The 26,838-nt window shown below is 37.1% G+C and overlaps 1 protein-coding gene across 4 annotated transcripts in view; it reads right to left on the bottom strand.

The window, feature by feature from the left end:
- NELL2 (neural EGFL like 2) overlaps positions 1–26,838 on the bottom strand; it is a 388,158-nt gene that overhangs the window by 175,384 nt on the left and 185,936 nt on the right. For all 4 annotated transcript variants that reach the window (XM_030939199.1, XM_030939200.1, XM_030939202.1 and 1 more), the window contains one exon: positions 1,921–2,046. In XM_030939199.1, coding sequence (XP_030795059.1) covers positions 1,921–2,046 — 126 coding nt within the window. The remainder of the gene's footprint in view (positions 1–1,920; positions 2,047–26,838) is intronic.

The following is a 26,838-nucleotide window of genomic DNA, read 5'->3' as shown; positions in this document are numbered from 1 at the left end:
ACATTCCTACAAAGGAATAGTTCATTTATATCATTAGATACTTTAAAATGGTAAGGGAAAATTCCTCCCAAGTAGTCAAAAACAAACATTAATTTGTAGGATTTTATTTGGAAGGAAAGTGCACTGGGAGAGGTGAAGCTCAAGGCAGAAGAGTCTCTGTAAATGTATGAAAGCTAACCTATTCCTTGGATTTATATCCAACAGACTCAGAACGGAAATGAATCTCTTAAAAATATCCTGCCCTGCAGAAACACTCCTTACTCAACAGTAGGCCAAACTATGTCACATGTCCTTTCACTGAAAACTTCTAACACTACTTTAAGAATATAAGAAAAACAAAAAGAATCATTAGGAAATGTAAAAATGCACAAAGTTTTTCAAGTCTATAATATCAAAGAATCAGTGGACTCCCCTGAAATTGTTAGCACTAATTTTTAATAAGCACACCTTGAAATATATGCATTCTAAGATGCAGCAGTTTTATCTTAGCTTTCTTGTTAAAGATTAAGTGGAAATTCAGATTTATTGGTATTATCAGTAGTATAGTAAATTATATTTTCCATTTATTTATTATAATTTGTTCTTTTATATTCTTTTTATGCTGAAAAGCATCTCTGTGGTCCTACTTCAAGATACTCTTCCACTCAATGTACTTAAATTTTGTCTAAAAAATGGAGAATTGTTTCCATAATTTGGAAATGTTTAGGATGAACTGACAAAAAGGATAGGAATTTGTAAATCCGTCAGCATTTTTATATTAAATATCTTCTACCTTCAGGATATCTTCAGTTATTTTCCATAAATTGGGAAATCACTTCTCATTATTTTTGAATGGCATCATTTTGTTTTTATAAATACCACATTTGAATTTAGAGGAAGATCCTTCCCTGTGATAAGGCTATCAATTAGCAGACAGTATGGACACTATAATGAAGACTTAGAAGCGGACAACTGAAACAAAGACAAAGTGATACTTCTATTATAGATTCATATTTTTACTAGGGAGGATTATGGAGTCTCCCTGAAAACATCTAGGTTTTGTTTATACCTGCATCTGATAAAGATCATAAAGTTGGAGGTAGAGAAATAGGTGACAAGAATAACATTTTTGGTTGCTCTCCAGTTTTATGATTCTACCTGTCTTTCTAAAATATGTTATTTTGTTTCTTCTATTTAAAAATATAGAGATGGAAAGAAATGTTCTGTTTCACACCCACATTTCCTCAAATCCTATAGTATTCAAGCTACTCTTCTAGCACCATGTTTTGTTTTGTTTTTTTTTTTTCATATTCTACAGGTAGAAAGCTATAGAATAAAAGGAATACACTGTATTACCTCAAGCCAGGACCAACTTCAGACACTACTAACACAATATCCCTAACAAGACTTTGGATGATACTGAATGAGTGGTATTTCATACAACAAAAAACACAGAAAACTTATTTGATGTAGTTCTCAATTGTACTTCTCAGACGTGTGAAGAAACTCAATTATCTTTAATAGTCCCATATCCTAGAACTCTAAACATCTCTAAACTCTAAAAATGTGAAAAAAATCACATTATTTATGCTATTATTTTTCTATTCAAAAATCTATCATCATATATCATTTAGGGCTTGTTTCTCAGATTGACCATAGTATTTCATACAAGTTTTGAGCATACATACTAAGTATAAATGTAGCATATACTGATTTTCTAGGGCTTTTTTCTTCCAAATTGGAGTATATGTTTATCCAGAGCAAGCAGGTGTTTTTTTTCTTTAGAATAGATAAAGAAATAACTGCCAAATGAAGATATGATTTTGCTTATTTTTTGTTGTATTTATGGTACACTTATCAAAAAAAATGAGAGTCAAAGAAATTTTTAAAAGTAAACTTAAGACATAAAAAGATTTTATTTCACGATTAGCCACCATTTACCTGTACATGAATAATCATCGATTCTGATGTATCCAGTTTTGCAGATGCACATAAAAGAACCCGGGGTGTTGACACACATAGTATTTTCACGGCAGTAATGGCGCCCTTCAGCACACTCATCGACATCTGTGAAGAAAAACAGGACAAAGAGGTCAACAGTGGGTAATATTCTGGAGCTCCTATATTATTTTCTTTGGTAGGGAGAGGGAAAATATTTACTAAATGAATAGCATTTCAAAAAAGCATTCATGATATCTCCTTTGCTAGGAGTGTTTAATGTTCCAATGACAAAAATCAAGAGTTTTTTTCCAACAGCTCTTCTTGGAGTTATGAAGAAGTCTGTCTGTTTTAACTTGCATCATCTAAATATCTTTTGAAATTTTTCAGCACATTCATCTGCCTATGCTTGATAAAATGAATCAGAATGCAAAGATTGGGCTGCCTTAGTATCCAGCAATCTTCAATCACAGAGCCTGCCACATATTATTGTTTGATTCACCAGCTATTCAGTACAGTTGAGCAGACCCTGAAAGAGGTAAATAAAGTGTTCGATATAAACCAGAATTGTAACAATTTCACTTAAAGACATGAAGTCAATTGCATGAGCTTATTAGAGATAAAAGTAGACAGCTATCCCAATAAGTATATAAACACAGATAAAGTTACAATAGAGATCTGATATAGATGAGAAGTTACAAAATAGTAAAATAAGATATTATATTGAAGATCTTACATGGTAATTCACACACCAAGTTCTGAGTATGTATAATGACTTCTGGATGCTAACCCATAAGAAGCACTGCTACTAATTGTGAAGAATGTGAATTTTCACAATGAAACTGTCTTCATGTAATAGCATCTCTCTGCATAGAATACAAATCATTTTACAAGTATTTAAGGGCCTTAAAGCATTGGTCAGACAAGGAATTTCCCATCCAGAAGTCTGCATTCTCAAATCCTTCTGATGATTCCACAAAGCAGCACTGAATTCATTTATACTGTTAACAGAAATGGATCAACTATAAGAGATGGATAGGTGACACACCACTGCAGGGGCCATGTCATTTGTGTAAGCCCAACTATGTTCCCAGTCCTGAGAATGTCAAAAGAAATAATTGACATAATCTAGGAATCTATATTTTAGAACTGTAGGGTTCTTATCATTCATCTGAGTTAACTATTTATTTTATAGAGGGAAAAACCTGAGTCCTAGAGAAACTCAATTTTCTATTCAATTCCATGGAAAACATAATAAATTCTAAACTTCTTATCTGACCTACAAAACGTTTCCTGGTTTGGTCTTTACTTTACCAATTTCACAGCTGATGACCTCACTTCCTTCTCCCCTCTCAGTGTTCTGGCCACATAGTTTCTAACCTACCTGCTCTTTCTTACCTGTCGTCCTTTATATATGCTGTTCTGTCTACTTATAACTGCTACTCCTTCTCTCCCTGACACCATCCCAGTGGATCTTGTTTACAGGTAGATTCATCCTTCAAGAATCTATTTAAATGTCCTTCCTACAAAAACTTCCCTAATGAACTAAAATACTCCCGATGCAGTACTCCCTCAGGACTTTGTAAATGTTTCCATTATAGATGCATCAATTGTATTTTTATTAATTTTTATGAGTTTCTTTCTCCTGAACAAACCACATATTCCTCAAGGGTATAAATTATCTATTAGTGTTTCTTAACTTTGCCCATCATATTCATCTGGGATGTCAAAAAACAAAAACAAAAAAAAGACTGGTTCTTCGGCCAACTTCCAAAACCCCAGTCCAAGTTCTAATTTAATTGTTTGTGGTGGAACACATGCAATGATTTTTTTAAAAAATCTTCTCCATGATGAGTGTAATACAGGGATCAGAAAAAAAAAAAAAACCTCTGTAAAGGGACAGATAGTAAATTTTCTAGACTTTGGAAGTCATGGGCAACACATAAATTTAATGAACTTGGCAGTGTTGGAATAAAAGTTCATTTACAAAAATTGATGGTAAGCCAGCCATATTTGGCTCACAGGTCAAAAGTTGATGACTTCTGACCTAATGCATAGCCAAGGTTAACAATCACCACTGAGCAGGGTCAGGATTCAAAATACTTACTATAGGAGCCTGGTACTCATCTCTTTGACAGACAAGGATCATAACAGCGAGTAGATAGCCACATGTCAAATTGAGTTTCTAACAGATAACTCTGAAATTCAGCAGGGAAGTGTCAGAGAACCTCTGAGGCATGGGACAGAGAAGTGAAGCAGTTGGCCCAGGCAAGATCAGCTGAAAGCCAGGAGGAACTATCTATTGTGGGGAAAAGGTAAGTGAAAGATTTGCAGGGGTTCACATTCCTACCACAGTCTCATATAATCCTAGCCACAAAAGACACCCTGTGCCCTCACAGGCCCTGAGCCTAGTATAGCAAGTTGCCTAGAATACGTAGGATGGCATTGTTCCATGTAGGGTCCTACAAACCCCCCTGAGACCCAAGCAACTACAGCAATGGTGCCATTTTGAGTGTCTATCTCTCAAAAGATGATATCCTACCCTGGGGCCCAAAAACCCCTGCTTTTCTACATCCCTGGAGCACCACTGGCATCCCTTCATGTCCACCCAGAGGGCTATGCTGCCATAATACCAACTAGACCCAGCAGCGCAACCAGGTCCCTGGCACTTTAGTCCACACAATGTCCTATACACTGGGGAATAGATGATGCAGCACACTAAGGAAGCTGCCCCTGGGACAAAGGAAGCCAAAGCATGCCCTCCCCAGAAACTGAGAGCCGACTGCCCAGGGTCACTGCTAATGACAACAATCCTACCCTCTCCAGCAGCAGGGCTACCATGTACCTGTACTTGCCTTCAGGAGACCTCAAGACTGCCCATGTGCCCTCCTGGGGGTTGAGAATAGGCTTGTCCCACCTACTGCCCCTGCCATTAGCACCCAAATGCTTTATCCAGGGACCTGAGGATTGACCCATCCTACCCAGCACAGCCAGGGCCTAGGTGCACCATCATGGTGCTTGAGAGACCTGTCTTGCCTGCTGCCACCAATGCTGGTGCCCACGTGCACTATCACAAATCTGGAGATCATCCCACACTGCCCACTTGTGCTGGCCAGGAGCCTGGGTATGGGCTCACCATGCCTGCTGCCACTGGAACATATGCACACTATCCAGGGGCATTAAGGACAGGCCTACCCTACCCACCATCAGTACTCACATGTACCTCTTAGGGAACCCAGAAACCAGCATGCCCAACCCACTGCCATCACCATTAGTGCATGGGCATGTGGTTCAGAGACCGGAGGGTTGGAAAACTGCCACTAGGGCCACCATCCATGTCAGAAATGCTGTCTGAGTGATCAAGGACCCACTCAGTTGGCCCACCACTGCAACTACCAGAACCTGAGCATACTGCCCACAGGCCCAAGAACAGGCCCACCCATATCTGCCACTGCTGGTGCTCATGTATGCCACTGAGGGCCCAAGGACTAGCCACACCCAGCCCACCAATGCACCACTGGTACCAAGGGACCAGCCCACCTAGAATTCCCATTCCCAGCAAAGCATCACCAAAACCTCCACTAACAATCACAGCTTAAGTCACTGAGGAACTCATAGGCATCAATGACACTAATTATAGCATGATAAATCATACAGAGACTACAATATTGTGCCTACCAGAATCAAAGCAACAGCATCTTACTAAACCGACAATACAGACACATCTATAGAAAAAAGTCTTTCTCTACTAAAGCCAGTCCATAAAATTGGAAGGAGAGACTGTTTCACCACATGCACAGACATCGCATAAAGACACAAGAAACATGAAAAACAAAGAAACATGACATCTCCAAAGGAACATCATAATTATCAAGTAACAGATCCCAACATAAAGGAAATCTATAAAATGTCTAAAAAGGAATTCAAAAGAATGACATTAGAGAAACTCAGTGAAATACAAGAGAACACAGATAAACAACACAAAGAAATCAGGGAAACAAGTCATTATCTGAATAAGAAATTCAACAGAAATAGATGCCATAAAAAGAAAAAAACCAGAAATCCTAGATGGGAATAATTGAATGAATAAAATAAAAAATATAATAGCTTCAACAACAGACTAGATCAAGGAGAAGAAGAAAGAATTCCTGAACTTAAAGACAGGGCTTTTGAAATAACTCAGACCAAAATCAAAAGAAATAAAACAGAATAAAAAGAATAAAATGAAATAAAGAAAGCCTAGGTGGCATACAGGAAACTATACAGTAACTAAAATTTGAATTTTGGGAGTTCCAGAAGGAGAAGAGATGAACAAATGCATCAAAAACTTATTTAGCAAAACAACAGCTGAAAGATTCCCAACTCTTGCAAGTTATAAACATCCAGACACATGAAGCTCAAATATTCCCAAATAGCTGCAGTTCAACAAGGTCTTATTCAAGGCACATTGTAGTAAAACTGCCAAAAGTCAAACAGCAAGAACAAAGCATGAAGTCACATATAAGAGCATCCCTATCAGAGAGGCCTGGAGAGAATGGAGTGATGTATTCAAAGTGCTGAAAGAGAAAAACAACAACTGGCAGCCAAGAATACTTTACCCAGAGAAGCTATCCTTCAAAAATAAAATGAAGGGGAAAGAAATTCTTTCTCAGATGAGAAAATAATGAAAGAATTCATCATCATTATACCAGCCCTACAAAAAAATGTTTAAGGTAATCCTATATCTGGAAGTGAAAGAAAGATATCTACCATCATGAAAACACATGACAGTATAAAACTCGCTGGTAGAGCAGATATACAAATGAGAAAGAGAAAGGAGTCAAATATTATCACTATTAAAAAAAATCATTAAATTGTAAACAGCAAAAGAGGAAGAGGAAAGCATGTGTAAGACAATCAGAAAATAATTAACAATATGACAGAAGTCCCCACCTATTAATAAAAACCTTAAAAGTAAATGGCTTAAATTCATCAATTAAAAGATATAAAACAGCTGAATGTATTAAAAAACAAGATGCAAGTACAAGAAACCCATTTCATCTATAAAGACACACATTGACTAAAAGAGAAGGGATGAAAAAAAAATCCATCCAAATGAAAACCAAAAGTGTGAAGGAGTAGCTATGCTTATATCAAAAATTGACTTCAAGTTAAAAAACATAAAAAGGGGCAAAGTAGGTCAATATAGATGACAAAAGAATCAATTCAGTAGGAAGATATAACATTGTAATTGTATATGCACCCAACACAAGAGCACCCAGTTATATAAAGAAAATATTATTATAGCAAAAGAGAGAGACCCCAACATAATAATAGCTGTGAACTTCAACACCCTCGTTTTAGCGCTGGGCAGACCATCTAGACAGAAAATCAACAAAGAAAGGTCAGACTTAATCTGCTCTACATACTACACGGAGTTAACATTTACAGAAAATTTCACCCAATGGTGGCAGAATAAATATTCCTCTCACTAACACAACGAAAGTTCTCCAGGATAGAACACAAGTTAGGCCACAAAACAGGTCTCAAAAATTTTCAAAAATTGAAACCATATCAAGTATCTTCTCAGAACACAATGGAATAAAACTAGAAATCAATAACAACCGAAATTCTGGAAATTGTACAAATACAGGGAAACATGTTTCTGAGCAACCACTGGGCCAATATAGAAATTATGAAGAAAATAAAAAGCTTTCTTTAAACAAATGAAAATGAAAGCACAACACAGCAAAACCTATGGTATACTGTAAAAACAGTGCTAAGAGGGAAATTTATAGTAGTAAATGCCTACATCAAAAAGTAGAAATATTTCAAATAAACAATATAGCAATGCACCTCAAGAAACTGGAAAAGTGAGAACAAACCAAACACAAATTAGTAGAAGAAAAGAAATGACAAAGATCGGAGCAGAAACAAAACAGACTATCAGACAATACAAAGAATTAACAAAATGAAATGTAGGCTTTTTGAAAAGATAAAATAAATTGTTATATAGAATAACAAAGAATAAAAGAGAGAAGACCAAATAAGCAAAAACGGGGACCATGTAACTGATACCACAGAAATACAAAGGATCACAAAAGACTACTACTATTAATGGCTGCATGTTAATAAATTTAAAAACTTAGAGGAAATGGATAAATTCCTGGACACATACAACCTACCAAGACTGAACCAGAAAGAAATAAAAAACCTGAACAGATCAATAGCAAGTAACAAGACTGGATCAGGAATAAAAAGCCTCCCAACAAAGAAAAGCCAAAGACCAAATGACTTTATTGCTCAATTATACCCAGCCCTTCTGAAAGCCATAGCAGGAGTCCCCTGGGCTTAAGCTTGTGAGCTAGAGAGGGTCCCATCAACAAGTCCATGCGTACAAAGACATGAACAATTTACCTGTGTGGATGAAGAGCCAATTATAAGAAACAATTCAGTGGAAACACCCTGGTTATCAGAGAGAGGAATTACTTTGATCACACGGTTGCATTTCCTCAAACAAGAGTGGTTCCTGGTAAGAGATGATAGTTCCAGGTACAGATAGGAAAGCAGCTTCAGTGTCTAGAGCAGGACAGTGAGTTCTAGCTGGAGCAAACGTTAATTACATCAGGCACCATAACTCTCTCCAAAGACAAAACAATATCCCACAGAACGGGGGTCCCCAACCCCAGGATGTCCAAACAGTACCAGTCCCTGATATGCTAGGAAGTGGGTCGCACAGCAGGAAGTGAGCGGCAGGTGAGTATTACTGCCTGAGCTCCCTCTCCTATCAGATTAGAGGTGGCATTAGATTCTCATAGGAGTGCAACGCCCATTGTGAACTGTGCATGAGAGGGATCTAGGTTGTGTGCTCCTTATAAGAATCTGACTAATGCCTGATGATCTGAAGCATAACAGTTTCATCCCAAAACCATTCTCATCCCAAAACCATGGAACCCGCCCCTGGTTCCATGGAAAAATTATCTTCCACGAAATCAGTCCCTGGAGGCAAAAAGGTTGGGGACTACTACCATAGAAGTAGCCTACCCCAGCAGGAGTAGCTACCAAACCTGGTTAATTGAGCTCATAAGTATGTGGGAAACACCTCAGATCTCTCCCAAGAATACTTAAGAGATGGGAACTTTGATGGCACTAAAGTTCTGTGAGAGGAGGTGGAGAAAAGAGCCAGTGAATTAGGATTATTTCTGTTAATGTGACCCTATTTACAGCCACAATGGTGGAAAATTTGATTTATAAACAAAAATGGAGAAAATTGTGCAAGAGTAAATAGGCCTTCTAAAAACTGTCTCTCACTGTTCAGTGTTGGGTCTACATCCCAGAGGTTTAGGAGACAGTGACTTGTCCAATCTTCTATTATAGATGTTTCCCTTTTAAGCTATCACAGAGTCAGAGGAAACTCCATGTAGGATCATAAAGCAAAAACAAAAAGACTATTGAATATGAAACCTTTTAGGAACTCAATGATTTGGATCTCATAGACATATACGATTCATGACCAAGAGATCTAAAGTATCAGCCTGTTAATTGGAGTGCTGTGAGACAGAGCGAAGTAAAAATAGCAAAAAATACCACCATAACACTGTAGATCTAATTGTCACTTGCCTTTTTTGATTTCTCACACCCTGTCTTCAGAGGAAGAACTCCCCAAAGAGGTGCATTTATGTACTGAAATTGCAAAGTTACATAAATGTCATTTCCATTTACATGTACAGATATTCACAGGCATAAAAATGGCATGACTAAAAGGTAATCTGGTGGAAAATCATGTCAAATTTAGTTCAGGGTGTATTTTAGTTCCAAATCCCAATTCAAAAACCTAATATAAGTCAAATTCTCACAGTTCAGTTTCAATTCTCTACACATTCATTGAGTATATTCCATGTACAAAGGCATTTTATTGGATTTTCTGATGGTCCTATGGGGTAGAACCACAGCGATGACTGGATAGTATCGGGGTAGGCTTTGACTCATTATGACTTTCTACTAAGAAGAAAGAACTGCACAGGTTTTGATTAGGCTGCCAAGTAGAAATATTCTGACATGAGCTGGTTATGCTGTAGAGAATTAAACAAAGAGTGCCCCATTGGACCACATGGCCCTTCACATCCCATCCAAAATTTATTACAGAGTTAAGGGATAGACCCTGCCTTAAAAGGGCTTACAATCCAGGAAATGGGTGATGATCATCATCACTGTCATCCAGTTAGCTGCCTTCTATATTTGAAGCCAGCATTTCACAAGCACCATTGCTTAAAGAGCAATATCTCTAATAGAAGTTCATGGTTCCTTGAAAACAAAATATTACATGGTCAAGTAAGTTTCAAGACGACTATATTACAATAGTTCTTCCTAGTTGCCTCCTAAACACTCATAATAGACATAAGCTAATTACAAGCTCTGAGACACTTAAAAAAAAAAAAACTTCATTCATTTATTTAACAAGTATATAATGGGTATGCACTATGTTCCAAGTACTGCATTAGGTGACAAAGATAAATTCTAGCTGGAGAAAATAACATATATAAGATAACATTATAAAGTGATGCATACTATGTAACAGAAACATATACATTGTGCATTGAATATGGAGCAACAGACGTTTTTAAAAACACAGTGCTTGTTTGTTCTGAGAACCCATTAATGCAGAACACATTTGGGAATTTATATCTGGTGATACGAAAAATTTTCTGACTCTGCCTCCTCCTACCAACTTGAGAAACTGATAGTGAAATTAAAAATCCAAGATATATTTGCATGAATAACAACACGAGTTCCTACAATGTAAGGGCCAAAAAACCCACACACATACACACACAAATCCTACAGGGACTGATATTCAGAGAAAGGTTAATGACTAAGAGTAGAGCTATCCAGGGAAAATATAATGGTGCGGCAGGGCTTGAAGTGGATTTTGAAGAAATCCACTCCACTTACAATGTAAGACCTCTTGTTGTTATTTTGCTGCAGAAGGAGCAAAAACATGAAATGCTCAGGAACAATAAGTAATCCATTTAATTAGAGTTTATTCAGGAAAATAATGGAAATACAATTATGGGAAAGGAGACATAACGTGAATGTATTTAAATGACCAACAAATATGAGGATGGCACCTTCTTTGTAGTGATATGAAGACATTAAAGCATTTGGAAGAAGCGGGTAGGGAGGAGGTATAGATATATCTTATGGGAGTCGGTAAAATGTCATAATTGAAGAGTTGGTAAGAAGTGCATTCAAGTTAAGAAGATCTTTTATGAATTAATAAAAGTCTGAGTCTTAGGTGGTTACTACATCTTAAGTAATCTACTCAGTCCTAATTTCTTCATATGATATCTTCACTGGTATCTGAAAGTCTTCTATTAAGTTTTTGTTAATATATCTGCTAGCTATGTCCATTGGAATATAAAATTCAAGAGGGTAGAGAGTTTGTCCACAACAAAGGCTGGCCCTGAATAAATATCTATTGAATGAATCAATGAATCTTTGTATGTCTTTGCCTTTAAAAGGACAAAGGGGAAAGTGTCTTCATTCACAACAGTCTGATGTGAAGCTCAACATGGCAGAGTGAATTCATTGTCTTCTGAGCACACTGCCTGGGCATTTACTTAGATATGAGCTTTTGTATGAATAGCAAATACAAGCCATCCTAGTGAAACAGTCTTGCATAGTAAAGGAAAAATGGGGTGGGAATAAAGAAGCCTGAATTCTGGACCTGCATTTATTACAAATCTGACAAGCATTTAGTCCCTTCAGACCTTAATTTCATCATTAAAGGATAATTTTCAAGTCACTACTAGCTGTAAAACTTTGCAGTTCCAACAAAGGGAACGTGATCTATGTGGTTGCAGTGGTTGCTGATTCTCCAGGATTTTGTAAGCTATACAGTCATATTCTAGCAAATTTAAAAAGCAAAAGTAAACTGTGTTTCTTATACTTGAACAGCTTCTCTTGCCCCAGGATAATTCAAGCCGGTCTATTTTAGAAACCAGAATTTATAAATTTATAAATTCCCTTTTATCCTATTCGAAAGATGAGGCCAACTTTGTAATTATTCAGAATCATAGATCTTTAGATTTGAGAGGAACTTTAGAAATCATCTAACCCCAGTAATTTACAATTGAAGAAACAGAGGCAGAGAAGCCAGAAACAAATTAAAGAGGAGGCAGGGATGGGATCACAAAGCTTTTGTGAGTCATATTAAAGAATTTGAACTTCATCCTATGTAAAATGGGAAAGGTTTTAAGAAGTGATTAATTGAATCACATCTGGGTTTTTGGAAGATTCCTCTAGCACAGGCTTATATAGTTAATGAGTGGCAGCCATAACAAGAGCAACATTTCTAGACCCCGGGTTTAAAATTAGTTTCTTTTGGTCTATGGACTCATCTCCAGACTAGGCTCAGAGGCAATGAGCACACAGGCATGACACTCCCTTTCCTGCCACATTATACCTTGGATGTCACTGATAACTGTTTTGTTTTTTAAAGTGTAGTGTATTTCTAAAGCTACAACATTTATCTTGATTATATACTGTAAAAACATTATATTAGTATGTTAATGAACACTAATGCCTTCTTGATCAGCCAATAAAATCTTGAAGTCATGCAGCTCAACTGCAAAGACTCCATATATTGAAAAATAATATAGATCAATATGGGTTATTGCTAAGTCTTGGCTCACCAGCTGTGAAATACTGGCTGGGCAAAGTTGGCAAAGATATCAATAAACTAATTCACAAACTAGGATAAAGACTAAGTTCTAAGAAATGTAATTCTGGAAAGAGATTTGAGAGTAACATTTGGGAAGATAAGAATTTTTTTAAATATAAAATTTCTAAGTTTAAGTGGGCTGCTCAGTGAAATACCAGTAAAGAATAAATTAAAATATCATTTACAAATAAGCTAACACTGAAAGGAATTGCCAGCAATCATATGTTTTAAAGTCAGTGGCATTAATGAGTTTGTTTACCATATATTAATTTCTATGTATTAAAAACTATATTCATCTGAATGTATGATTGAAGGATAAGACTGAAACATATGATTTTCTTGACATCTCAAAATAACGGCCACAAATTTGCTTCATTCATTTTGTAATTTCATTCATTGTAAATTGTATGGTACATTCCTCAAAAAGAGTGAAAGCTCTGGCATTATATCAGCTTTCTTGCTACTCTTGATAGAATATATTATTCTTAGCTTTGGGATTCCTGAATTTAAAAAAAAATAGAGACATGCACTAGGAAAATCTCAGACAGGGTTGAGAGTGTATCATAAATAATATCCATGGAGAAAAATGAGAGAATGTGGAATATTAAGGAGTGGGGGAACAAAGGCATGTGTAGGTTTGTCCATATAATAGTTTCTGACTTCCTACTATGTCCAAGGTACTATAATAACTTAGATACCAACAGCATAGCCTGAATGAAACAGATGCAGTATCTGCCTTTGCAGAACTTAGGATCTGACAAAAGAGACAACTAGTAATTTTAAAAAATGTAATTGGAGTTTGAGAAGGACAGTGCCATCTGGAAAACAAAGTGAGGGCTCCAAACCCAGTCTTACAAACAAGGAGAAACTGACATCTAAGCATAGGACTAAAGGAGAAGTAGTTAGCCAGGTGAGATGCCATGAAAGAGCATTTCAAACAAGGAGACTACATGCGAATGTTGGAAATTAAGAGAATTTGATATGTTTGAAGGATAGCAAAGTACTCAATGCACCTAAAGAAGTACCCAGGAGCGGCCGGGCGCGGTGGCTCAAGCCTGTAATCCCAGCACTTTGGGAGGCTGAGACGGGTGGATCACGAGGTCAGGAGATCGAGACCATCCTGGCTAACACGGTGAAACCCCGTCTCTACTAAAAAAAAAATACAAAAAACTAGCCGGGCGAGGTGGCGGGCGCCTGTAATCCCAGCTACTCAGGAGGCTGAGGCAGGAGAATGGCGTAAACCCGGGAGGCGGAGCTTGCAGTGAACTGAGATCCGGCCACTGTGCTCCAGCGTGGGCGACAGAGCGAGACTCCGTCTCCCCCCCCCCCCCAAAAAAAAAAAAAAAAGGAAGTACACAGGAGCTGCGTTTGTGTGCAGGTCTTACACACTATATGAGAGTCTGACATTATCCTATAATCAAAGGTAATCACTGAAGTTTTTAAAATTATTCTAAAACATGTCATATGTACACATGCTGTAAAATTTAAACGATGAAGTAGAGTGTATCATGAAAGTAAATCTGAGTCATAGTCACTCAGTTCTCCCACTCCTAATCCCTGAGACAACCTCTGGTATCAATTTCTTCCACAATTTCCAGACATATTCTATGCCTACTTAAGCATACGTATAGGGGAATATGTGTTTGCGCTTTTCCTCTGAAGGGTGTTCAGCAGGGACATGAAATGTTATTATTGCTAAACAATATCTTTGTAAATGCAGGGTACAGGATAAATTCGAGAAGAGTAAAACTGGAAGCTAGGAGGAAGCTCACTTGATATTACACAGTTTCAGTTCTTGTGACTATGACTGCAGAAGATGAAAGGAGTGAGGCAGATTAAAAAAATATACATGGGATCGAATATTGCTTGCACTCTGGGACTGACTGGATGCCTGATGATTAGCGAGGGATGCTCTCAAAGATAATATCCTTCTTTTTTAACTAAACAACTGGGTGGGTCCATAGTGTAGGGAACTGGAGGACTGCAACTGAGCTACAAAGAAGCAGTTTTAAATAGGTTGAATTTGAGGTGCTTATGACACATCCAGATAAAAATGTCCAAGAGGCAGTGAGATATGTGGGTCTAGAGCTTACTCCAGAGAGAGCACTGGGCTAAAGATCAACATTTGAGAGTCATAGGCACACAGAATGTAATTAAAGCCAGGGCGTTAGCATCACACAGGTAGAGGATGTAGAATGAGGAGAAAACAATTAAAATGGAGACCTGGAGGACTTGGACATTTAAGTGGCAACTAAAGAAAGCAGATGGAGAAAAATTGCTCAGAGAGGTAGCAGCAAAACTAGAGGAGTGGTGGAGAAAGACAAATGTCAAAATGGTAGGCAGTCATCACCTTTTGATGTCACCTATATTTGGAAAAATATTTGTTTCTTCCAGAAAGGAAACTCAAATTTTCAGTGTCCTTAGAAACTAGTGACCTAGTACTACCAAATGGGAGCACTCATGCAAAAATTCAATCAAGAAGAGAACTTTATAACTTTGCAGGTTGCAAAATTTAGCAAGCATAATAGAGAAGGCATCTCCGCATTTAGCATGGTCGCCATGGCATTCACTTCTGGAGTCCAGTCCTGGATGTCATCAGCGAACATTCACATTTATGTGAGTTGTGGTGTTGACATCAAAAGGTAGAGGTAGTGGGATTTGTATCAAGATGTAATAGGTATTTTCTTGGCTGAACATCATCTTAACCTGTTTTCCAGTCCTTCCACATACACTGTGAGCTACCTAACATCCTTCAACATATTCCTTTTCTGCTTAAATCGTCAGAATGAATTCCGTTGTTTGCAATTCAAAACCCCGATCAATACAGTGTAGTATCATGAAGACAAGGTAAATAAGTGTTGGAAGAAGGGAGAGATCGATAGAATTAATTGCTGCCTAGAAGTCAAGCAAAATACAGATGGAAAGTTGTCTGATTTAACAATAGAGAAGTTATCAGTGACCTTGGTGAGAGTAGTACGGAGGGGATATGGGATGTAAAGTCTAGTTTGAAGTTGGTTAAGGAGAAAGTCTGAGATGAAGAAGTGAAGACAGTGAGAAAAAAAGCATTACATTAAGAGATTCAGCTATATAGGGGAAAGGGTAATAATACAAAAACTAGACGGGATATAGAGTTAAGGGAGAGATTAAGCATAAGTAAATGCTGATGGGAAGGAGCAAACAGAGAGAATGAAATTGAAAACTGAGTTTGAAGATATAATAGATGAAGCAAATTTCCTCTGAAGACAGAAAGAGAAGAGATTTAGTACTTTTATGTACCTATTACTCCCAGGAGGAGAGATTTCTATTCCACTGATACCAGGAAGAAGGAAGAAAGGGTGGAAGTAAGGCATGCTGGCTTATGAAATTGGAGCAGGAGGATGAAGAAGTTGCTGTCTGTTTCATTGGTAAAGAAGTTATCTGTCAGGAATACGAGAACTGGTAGAGTCAAAGGCTTCAGAGAATGGTGAAGATTTACAGTGATTATTGTAGGAATTGAGCGAAAACTGCTGGGATGCACAGTAAAATGACCAAGCAGACTATCGGCCTCAGTCGGAGTCAGTAAGCATGAACATGCAGCTGTGGGAATCCACTACCTGACATTTTTATAACACTTGGCTTTGTACAGTGCATGTTCATATACATTGTATGTTCATTCTCACAACCATCCTGTGACCTGGGGAGAACAGGCAATAGCCCCTTTTCACAGCCATGGAACCTTTGTGAAGCTGAGAACTTTCCCAAAGTCTGTTACAAGTTAGTGTCTGGTAAATCTAGCATAGAATCACTAGTTATTAGCCACTGTCCTTCCACAATCTGGTCCCTATCTTTGCAGTTTAATCTACTAACACTCTTGGATATAAGCCTCGTGTTGTAGAAAAGTTCCAGAACATCTCTTGCCCTTTCCCTTTGCTTACTCTTTTCTGCCAATCTAAATTGGATTCATATCTCAAGGCCCAGATGAAGTCTCAATTCCTACATGGTCTCTTCCCTAACCTCTTTGGTCACAGGGATTCATTCCATCTGTCTCTACTTCTGCACTTTTTGTCTGTGCTTATTCATGGGCAGTTAGTAGGTATCTGGGCTGAATCCAACTTGCTTGAAATTACAGAACAGACAGGCTCATTTAAATGATTGTCTTGTCATGCTGGATTTGAAAATTCATCAAGTTGAATAGCAGCATTCTTTCCAAGAAGGTGGATTATTATTTTTAAAATTAGAAACTAATTTAGTAAATATATATTAATTTTGCCAGAAAGCATGAATTACAGTCATAAAATTGTCCAAATTGTTACCCATCCAGAGTTGCTTGATTAACCTAAACATTACATCAGTGTTTTCATGAAAGATATGAAGCCACTCCAATTTCCAATTGCTTGTTTGTACATAAATCACTGACTGGACTGCATTGTTACTAGCTTTGATAATCTTAATCAATGTTTAATGTTGATTAGGAAGTAGGACCTTACAACAACTCAGTATACACAAACATATATGTTCTACAATTTAAATCCCATTTCTCCACCACCACATTTCCATTTGAAGATATGAACAATTTTTAAAAATCTATTTGGGAATACATTCTTCATATTAAAGAAAAATTACCTGGAGTACATTTAACAATATAATTAAAGCTGTTTTTGAATTTAAAGTAAAAATAAAAATCGAATGTATTATTAAAATCCTAGGGATCTATTTTAATATCATACCAATGAACAAAACACGCAATACAGAACCATTATGCCTGCTGCTTCACCAGTGCTTCACACTCATTAAAGCCAGCACCAATTTCCTAACTGTCTCTTGTGTCAAAACACATGGGGCTCTGTTTTCTGTGGAATAATAATTGACTCAAAGAAGCTAGGTCTTTCTCCATCACGTAACTCAAATATCTCCCTGTTCTCTCTCACGTTCATTTAACTTGTACCTACCTGCTTCCCCCAATTCGCAATTATTGTTGTCCCCTAAAAACTTATTCTTATTTCTATTCATTATATTAATAATGAAGCTAACATTTACTAAAATGTATGTTGCTTTGACAATGTCATTGCATTGTTTTTCCCACAGCATCACGTTTTCACAATAGATCTCAAATATAATGTCAGCACTATTTAATCAAAGTTAAATTTATTTTCTTTGGGCAATTCTTATATATTTCTAGCTATAAGGTTTTCCTGTCATTAACCAGGTCCAAGCTTCCACTTCCTATCTCCAAGCCTTTTTTTCAGATGTCTTTGGTGTTCGTGATAATCTTATTTTATATTGGAGTTGGTTCTTGTTTTTGAAAGAATGGACAGAGGAAGACAATGTAAAAGCAATGCTAACAGTTGTGTTTCACTCCAAGCAAGTAATTGTTAATTGACTTCAGCACTTTCAACAAATATAACCAGAACATGTGACTTGGATTTCTTAGAAGAAAAGATAAAGCTGGTATTTATAATTTAATCTCTATGCATACCTGACCTTAAACTTAATGAAGTTGCAAGAAGACTTTTTATATCAATTAGATTTTTTAAAGTTGTCAATCATGTGGTGTCTTATATGTCACTTCAGATGGATTCCTTTCCAGGGAAGCAATTTATTATTTTTAATAATTTGCATTTCTCTAATGAAAAAATGATAATAAATGGCTGCATCACATAAGATATCTGCAACTAATTTGTTTAAAATGAGTTGCTTAAATCTAAGTGACAATTTCTCTCTAATATTAGTAAACAACTTCATGTAATGTAATTATCAAGTATTTTAACCTGCTATTTATTTACAGAAAAATAACATGAATCCCCATAAATTTAAAGACTTGCCAAATAATTTTGAAAATGAGAACAAATTATACATACTCTATATTGAAGAACTGGTTAGAATATTATTCAGACCAGAAAGGAATTTGGCATAAAGTAGTTTGGTTCTGGAAATAACCCATGGTAACTTAGTTACTGAAGTAGCTACAGATTTCATTATAATTGGCTTCAAATGTAAGACAATATCATTATACAGACTCTAAGAGTCCTGTTGTCTCTAGTTTCCAGTAAATTAATAATATTTTAGTTTCAAAATTAAATAATGTTGAATGAATTAACTGATATACTGACAGTAACAAATATATGTGAAATATATAAGCTTAATAACAAACATTTACTGACTTATTTTTCTGGAAGACATTTTCACATTTTTAATCTTATTTAATCTCTGCTTCCCTAACAACCTCATGAGACAAATTTTTCCCATTTTAATACATGAGAAGGCTGAGGCTCTGAGATGTTAAACGATTTGCACAAGTTCCCACAGTTAGTAAATAGCAGAGGTAAGAATTCAAGTCTTCTTGGGCAATGTTCTTCCCACACATCAGTACTGCGCTTGTTTGTCACAGATAGACAGGTTTTGATTTGATCCATACAAATGCTTTATATTCATCTGTGTATTCAATCTCCAAATTTTGTCTGGCATTTTAAAAAAATAATTATAGTTGGCTGCACACATAAATCTGCAAACCGTGTATTCACATACTAGAATGACTATGTAAAATGAATGTGTCCAAAATAAGTTATTTGCTCTGATTTAATTTTCAGTATCGACACAACTGACTAGTAAAAGAGTAACAATTATAAATACTTGTTTAACATTGGCGGCTAGTAAATGTTTCCATCATACTAGGAAGAAATGCAAAAGTAAGCAATCTGTCAAGCATAGGGGGCCAAACAAAACTCAGTCATACCATAAATTCAATAATGTTACAGGCTATGGATACAAATTTTCCCGGCTGCTAATAAATCTGAGGTTGCCCTTCAAAGTCTCCCCAATCCCTTCTGAGTGCACTCTGTTGTTCCTATGAGTTCAGGAATAAATCAACACTTATATACTACCACTCCCCTCTACCCTGCCCCTGGCCATCCTCTGGGCCTTTTTCATGTATTCTGAGTCTCTGCCAAAGCTAGTACATATTCCTATGTCCCTATTTTGTCCCTTTGAAAGGAGCTCCCATCCGCAAAGCTATTATATAAAACTCTTTAGCAACTACACAGCATCTTCAGTTCTTCAGAAGCATATTCAGAAAGACTCAAAAATGAAAAAATAAAAGTTTTTATACCTAATTTTGCTTCATTCTTTAGCCCATAGGTTCTTCAGTAGCCTTGTTTCTGTATTAAATGTAAGAGGTTTTCCTCTTGCCCATCATCATATTATATCTCTCTCACCATAGAGTGTTGAAACCAACTCACAGGTCCAGGCAGCCCTTATGTCCCCATACATAAATCTCTCTTCACCCTTAGCTTAAGCCCTCAAGAGAACCAAATAGTAACAATAGATACTTGGGGTGGGAGTCATATTCATATACAACCATGCTCCTTTTATTTATTTAGTTTCAACCAATATTCTCAACTGAGAGTAATTTTGCTCTTCAGAGGAAATTTGATAAATGCAAACATTTTTGGTTGTCACGACTAGGAATGCAGGCAGGCACAGGTGTACTACTGGCATCTGGTGGGTAGAGATCAGAGATGCTGCTAAACATCCTACAATGCACAGAACAGCCCCACACAACAAAGAATTATCAAGTAAAAAATGTCAACAGTGTGAGCTTGAGAAACCCTGGTTAAAACAAAAAAACACTCTGATACACAGAAATATATGACCGGAGATCGAATAATTCATCTTTCTAGGCAGGATCATATAAACTAAAGACTCAAAAGTAATTTTTTAAAAATCCATCCTTAGAAAGACATCAATGTAAAACTAGCCTAAAAATAGTCCTTCTCCCACTTTAATGTGCATAAGAATTGCCTGGGAAGCTTGCAAAAATTTGAGACCCAATCCTGACCCACTCAAGCAGTATTAAGGTTGTGTCCAGGAATGTGCATTTTTCATAAGATCCTCAGGTGGTTTTGATGCAGCCTGAATCACATTCTAAGGTTCAATGTTAGAAAACTAAATTTTATACTGATGAAAATAAACTGAGAATGTGAACACTAAAATTCCTCTCCAGTTGAGCATATGGCTGAAAAGAATTGGACAGCCACCAAATTATTAAGATGATAAATTAATAAACTCTACACCCAAAACGTGCTCTCTTCAAATTTTGTATGCATAGAAATCACCTGGAGATCTTGTTAACATGCAGATTCTGATTCAGAAGGACTGAGATAAAGTATAAGATTCTGCATTTTTAACAAGCTCATAGATAGTGGCCCATGTTGCTGGTCCTTGGACCAAATGTTGAACTTCAAGCACCGAGGTCTTGAAAAAAAACTGCCAAAAGAGTATAAAAACAGGATTACTTACTTTTAACAAAGCACAAAACCATCAGTCACATTTCTCATTTCCACGTGCATCTGGAAAATGGGCAGAGATTTTAGGATGTCACCTCTGCTAGTAAGTTAACTCCATGAAGGCAGGTGTTTAGTAGGAGGGTTTTGCTCATGACTATATGACCAACACCCATTATATGCCTGGCACATAGGATGTGCTTAATAAATACTGTGAATAATGAATGCTGAATAAAGATTATCTACATTATATCTGATGATAGAAACCAGTCAAAAATCAAATTCCCAAGAAGAACCTGTAGATCCACCTCAGAAAAAAGTGCTTGTTCCTAGTGCTGTTTAACATACAGCTATATCACTAACTGATGACTTAATTTATTATTACTTCCCTATATAGCATCCAAAGCAATCATGATCTCTAATAGACATAATTATGAGTATTCTATAGGCAAGCCACTAAATTGAGGGGGGAAAATCAGCTGACCATGAAAGTCACACAACTATGGGGAGCTGTTTCCAAAGAAGAATACAGGCATACCTTGTTTTATTGCCTTTCACTTCAACTGCCTTCTACAGATAATGTGCTTTTTACGAATTGAAGGTTTGTGACAACTCTACATTGACCAAGTCTGCCAGCACCATTTTTCCAACAGCAGGTGCTTGTTTCATGTCTCCATGTCATGTTTTAGGAATTCCCACAATATTTCAAAAATTTTCATTACTATTACATCTGTTGGGGTTATCTGTGAATAATGATCTTGGTTTTATTATTTGAATTCTCCTAGGGCACTAAGAACAGTGCCCATATAAGATGGCAAACTTAATCAATAACTGTGTGTGTTCTGACGGCTCTACTGACTGGCCATTCCCATCTCTCCCCTTTTCCTCAGTCCACTCTAATCCCTGAGATACAACGTTACTGAAATTAGGCCAATTAATAAGTGTTCAAGTGAGAAGAGTTGCACATCTCTCATTGTAAATCAAAAGGGAGAAATGATGAAGTTTAGTGAGGAAGGCATGTTGAAAGTCAATACAGGCCAAAAGTTAGGCCTCTGGAGCCAGTTAGCCAAGTTGTAAATGCAAACGAAGGAATATTAAAGTGTTACTCCATAGAACACACGAATTACTGAAAGTGAAATGGTCTTATTGATGACATGAGAAAGTTTGAGTAGTATGGATGGAAGGTAAAATCAACCACAACATTCCGTTGAGCCAAAGCCTAATCAAGAGCAAGGCCCTAACTCTCTTCAATTCTAGAAGGCTGAGAGAAGTGAGGAAGCTGCAGAAGAAAAGTTTACAGCTAGCAGAGGTTGGCTCATTATGTTTAAGGAAAGAAGCCATCTCTATAGCAGAAAAGAGGAAGGTGAACCAACAAGCGCTGATGTACAAACTGCAGCAAGTTATTCAAAAGATCTAGCTAAGACCATTGGCCAAGTTAGCTATACTAAACAACAAGTTTTCAATCAAGACAAAATGACTTTCTATTAGAAGAAAATGCCATACAGAATTTTCATAGCTAGAGAGAGAGAAGTCAATGCCTGGTTTCATAGTTTCCAAGGAGAGGCTGACTCTCTTGTTAGGGGCTAATGCAGTTGTTGTGATGTTAAGTTGAAGCCATTGCTCATTGACCATTTCAAAAACCCTGGGGCCCTTAAGAATTATGCTAAAACTACTCTGCCTGTGCTCTATAAATGGAACAATGAAGCCTAGATGATGGCCACACTTCTGTTTACACCACGTTTTACTAAAGATTTAAAGCCCACTGTTCAGGAAAAAAAAAAAAAAAAAGGATTCCTTTCAAATTATTGTGGCCCACTGACAATGTACCTAGTCACCCAAGAGCTCTGATGGCAATGCACTAGGAGACTAATGTTTTCATGGCTGCTAACACTACATCCATTCTACAGCTCATGAATCAAGGAGTCATTTACACTTCATAGTCTTATTATTTAAGAAATGTATTTCTTAAGACTGTAGCTGCCATAGATAGTGATTCCTCTCATGAATCTGGGCAAAGTAAATTGAAAACCTTCTGGGCAAGATTCACCATTCTAGATGACACTAAGAAACTTCTTGATTCATGGGAAGAGGTCAAGATAACAACACTAACAGGAGTTTGGAATAAGTTGATTCCAGCACTCACAGATGACTTTCAGTGGTTCAATACTTCAGTAGAGGGAGTAACTGCAGATGCAGTGGAAATAGTAAGAGTACTAGAATTAGAAATGAAGCCTGAAGATGTGACTGAATTGCTGCAATCTCATGTTAAAATTTGAACAGATGAGAAATTGTTTCTTACGAATAAGCAAAGAAAGTAGCTTCCTGAGAAGCTCTACTCTTGGTAAAAATGCTGTAAGCATTGTTGAAATGACAACCAAGAATTTAGAATATTACAAAAACTTAGTTGATAAAGCAGCAGCAGGATTTAACAGAATTGATTACAATTTTGAAAAAAGTTCTACTGCAGATAAGATGCCATCAAATAGCATTGCACACTATAGAGAAATCTCTCATGAAAGGAAGAGTCAATCAATTGACAAACTTCATTGTTATCTTATTTTAAGAAATTTCCACAGCCATCCTAACCTTCAGCAACTATCTCCTTGATCAGTCAGCAGCCACCAACATTGAGGCAAGACCCTCCATCATGAAAAATATTATTATGACTCTCTGAAAGCTCAGATGATTGTTAGCATTTTTTGCAGTAAAATATTTTTAAATTAAGTACATTTTTAAAGACATAATGACATGCACACTTAAAAGACTACAGTAGAGTGTAAATATAATTTTTATATGCACTGGGAGACAAAACAGTCTATGTGACTTGCTTTATTGCAATACTAGCTTTATTGCAGTGGTCTGGAAACAAACCAGCACTATCTCCACGGTATACCTGTATATGGATAGCATTGATTGTGTCTTCAATTAGCTTTGCATGAGAAACCATGCCTAAGAAGAAATTTAGAAAGGTTTCATTTTTATCAGGTTTGATTTATAAATTTCAAAATCCTCTCCTATCAAAGGAGACCTTTGCTTCGAATTTTAAAATGTCCTTTTCTCTTATTTGAATATCTTAATGGTGTTCAAGTCTAGAAATGAATGGAAATTGTTTTGACTCTGAGAAAGTTGAAGCATAGTAGAAAGTAAATGATGAATGAGCCCAGATGAATAGCTAATGCAAGTTCAAATTTAGCTATGTCACTTACTACGGATTTTCAGAACTTCCATAACAGAATTCTTTAATTGAAGAAGGAATGATTCTCATGAAAAAATAAATCCATTATTTCCTCAACATTGTAAATATGTTACATAGATGTTCCTCAAAGCCTAAAAATACTTTAATGTTTCCATATATCATATTAATCCTGAAAGCTGTTTTATGCAGCAATTTTTCCACTTGATTGAATGGATAGATGATGCCATTAAAAGGTCAAGTCATGACATTTGGAAACCTCAGAAATACTTTTGCTCTTCTCTGTCTCTCTCTCTTTTAAATTTTACCTGTGATGGTTAATTTTATGTGACAACTTGACTAGGCCAGGTGGTAACCAGACATTTGGTCAAACGTTATTCTGGGTGTGTCTGTGAGGGTGTTTCTGGATGCAATTAACATTTGAATCTGTAGACTGAGTAAAGCAGATTATCCCTCCTTAATGTGGACAGACCTCATACAATCAATTGAAGACTTGAATAGAACAAAAAGACTGAGTAAGAGGGAAATTTCATCTGCCTAAGTCCTTGAATTAGAACGTTGGTCTTCCTCTCCTAACCTCAAACTGGAACTTATACCATTGAGTCTCCAAATCTCAGGCCTTTGAACTCAGACTGAAACTATGTCACTGGCTCTCCTGAGTCTCCAGCTTGCCCACTGCAGATTTTGGGACTTGTCAACCTCCATAGTCATGTCAGCCAATTCCTTATAATAATAAATCTCACATACATATAATATACAACACACGTGCGCACACACACACACACACACATCCTATTGGTTCCGTTTTTCTGGAGAACCCTGACTAATACAGTATCCTTAGACTTTTTGTTTTATTTATTTAAGAAATTCTACCATAGTATACCACAGAGAGTGCATCATTAATGACAGTTTTGAAAGTGACAGTGTCTGTTAGAGTTCCCTAATTAATCCCATAGGGCTCAGTTCTCTAGGTTATTTATCCTAGCTGTTAGCAAGCCTCCCATTAGATCCAGCAGGGACTTGTGTGCTGGGTTTGCAATCAGAGAATTGAGTTCATTCTGTAGCTTTCCTTTCATATCTCTTGCAGCAACTTTCTGAGGCTATCGCTCATCTTACTCTTAAAGGAATCCTTTCAGATTTCCTCTATATCTCAGTTACTCATATGCAAAAACGGTTGTGTCAGGAATTCATCACTAAACAAGTTAGTTGTGAGATGGTAAGCAGCTGAAAAAAAAAGAGAAGAAAGGAGACAGAAGGGGTAAAGGGAAGAAGGAAGGAAGGAAGGAAGGAAGGAAGGAAGGAAGGAAGGAAGGAAGGAAGGAAGGAAGGAAGGAAGGAAGGAAGGAAGGAAGGAAGGAAGGAAGGAAGGGAGAGAAGGGAGGGAGGGAGAAGGAAGGGAGGGAGGGAGGAAGGGAGGGGCGGAGGAAGAGACCTGGGAGGGAGGAGGAGGGAGGGAGGGAGCAAGGAAGAAAAGAAGGAAGGAAAGAGGGGAGGGAGGGAGGAAAGGAGAGAGGGAGGGAAAGAGGGAGAAAGTGCGGGAGCAAAGGATGTTGGTTACATGATTAATGGCAATGTGCTGCTTTCTGGATGAAATACAGAATCAGAGTGAGACTCCGTCTCAAAAAAAAGAAGCATTCAATTTTTAAAGTAGCTAACTATGATTAAAAATGCCTTTCTAAAGAAAAATCTTATGCTACTCTTTCTTATAAAAAGAATTAGATTCAATATTTAATAAATAAATTAGTCTCGGCATAATGGCTCACGCCTGTGATCCCAGCGCTTTAGAAGGTGGAGTGGGATGGTCACTTGAGCCCGGGAGTTTGAGACCATCCTGGGCAACAAAGCAAGACCCCGCCTCTACCAAAAGTAAAAATAATTAGCCGGGTGTGAAGGCACACGCCTGCAAGCCTCAGCTACTCAGGAGGTTGAGGTGGGAGGATCGCTTACCCAGGAATTCAAGGCTTTAGTGAGCCATGATCATGCCACTGCATATCAGCCATGCCTGGACAATAGAGTGAGACTCTGTCTATACAAAATTAATTAAAAGTGGTAAAGAGAAAAAGTCCTCAGAATTTGAAGACAGATGACATGAATTTGAACCTTGAATTTACTGTTTGCTGCCTGGGTACATGATTTTGAAGGAGTCGTTTGATATGCAAGCTCTTTAGTTTCCTAAACTACAAAATAGATTATAAGAAAGCTTTCATCATCATAGGACTGTTGGACGAAATAAGATCATATATATGACCAGCCTAGGCAACACAGTGAAATCACGACTCTCCAAAAAAAATTTAAAAAGATAAAAAGAAAATAAATTAGCCAGGCATGGTGGTGCATGCCTGTAGTCCCAGCTACTTGGGAGACTGAGGTGGGGGGATTGCTTGAGCGCAAGAGGTTGAGACTGCAGTGAGCCATGACTGCAATACTGCACTCCAGCCTAGGCAAAAGAGTGAGATCCTGCCTCAAAAACAAACAAAAACCCATGATATGTGAAAAGCCATTTTAAATGCCTCCAAAGAACCATAGTTTTGCTCACATTACTTTGTACATAGGTTAGAATTCCCTGAAATGCAGAACAAGAAAGAGGGTGGAAGAGGTATCATTAGCCAAAAGATAGCATTAAAAAGACAGGAATGAGGCGGGAGAAATCAATGTTTTTATTGATGTAAAGGATGAAGCTTAAAAAATAGATATTTGAACTAGATGTCTAAATATAAAAACTTACTAGTTAATTTTTGAGGATTCCAACTCTGGCACATCACAAGTGC

This window comes from Rhinopithecus roxellana, chromosome 10 (assembly GCF_007565055.1).
Source record: "Rhinopithecus roxellana isolate Shanxi Qingling chromosome 10, ASM756505v1, whole genome shotgun sequence".
Taxonomy (NCBI): Eukaryota; Metazoa; Chordata; class Mammalia; order Primates; family Cercopithecidae; genus Rhinopithecus; species Rhinopithecus roxellana.
Note: the sequence above shows the minus strand (reverse complement) of the source record. Positions and strands in the feature narration are given on the sequence as shown.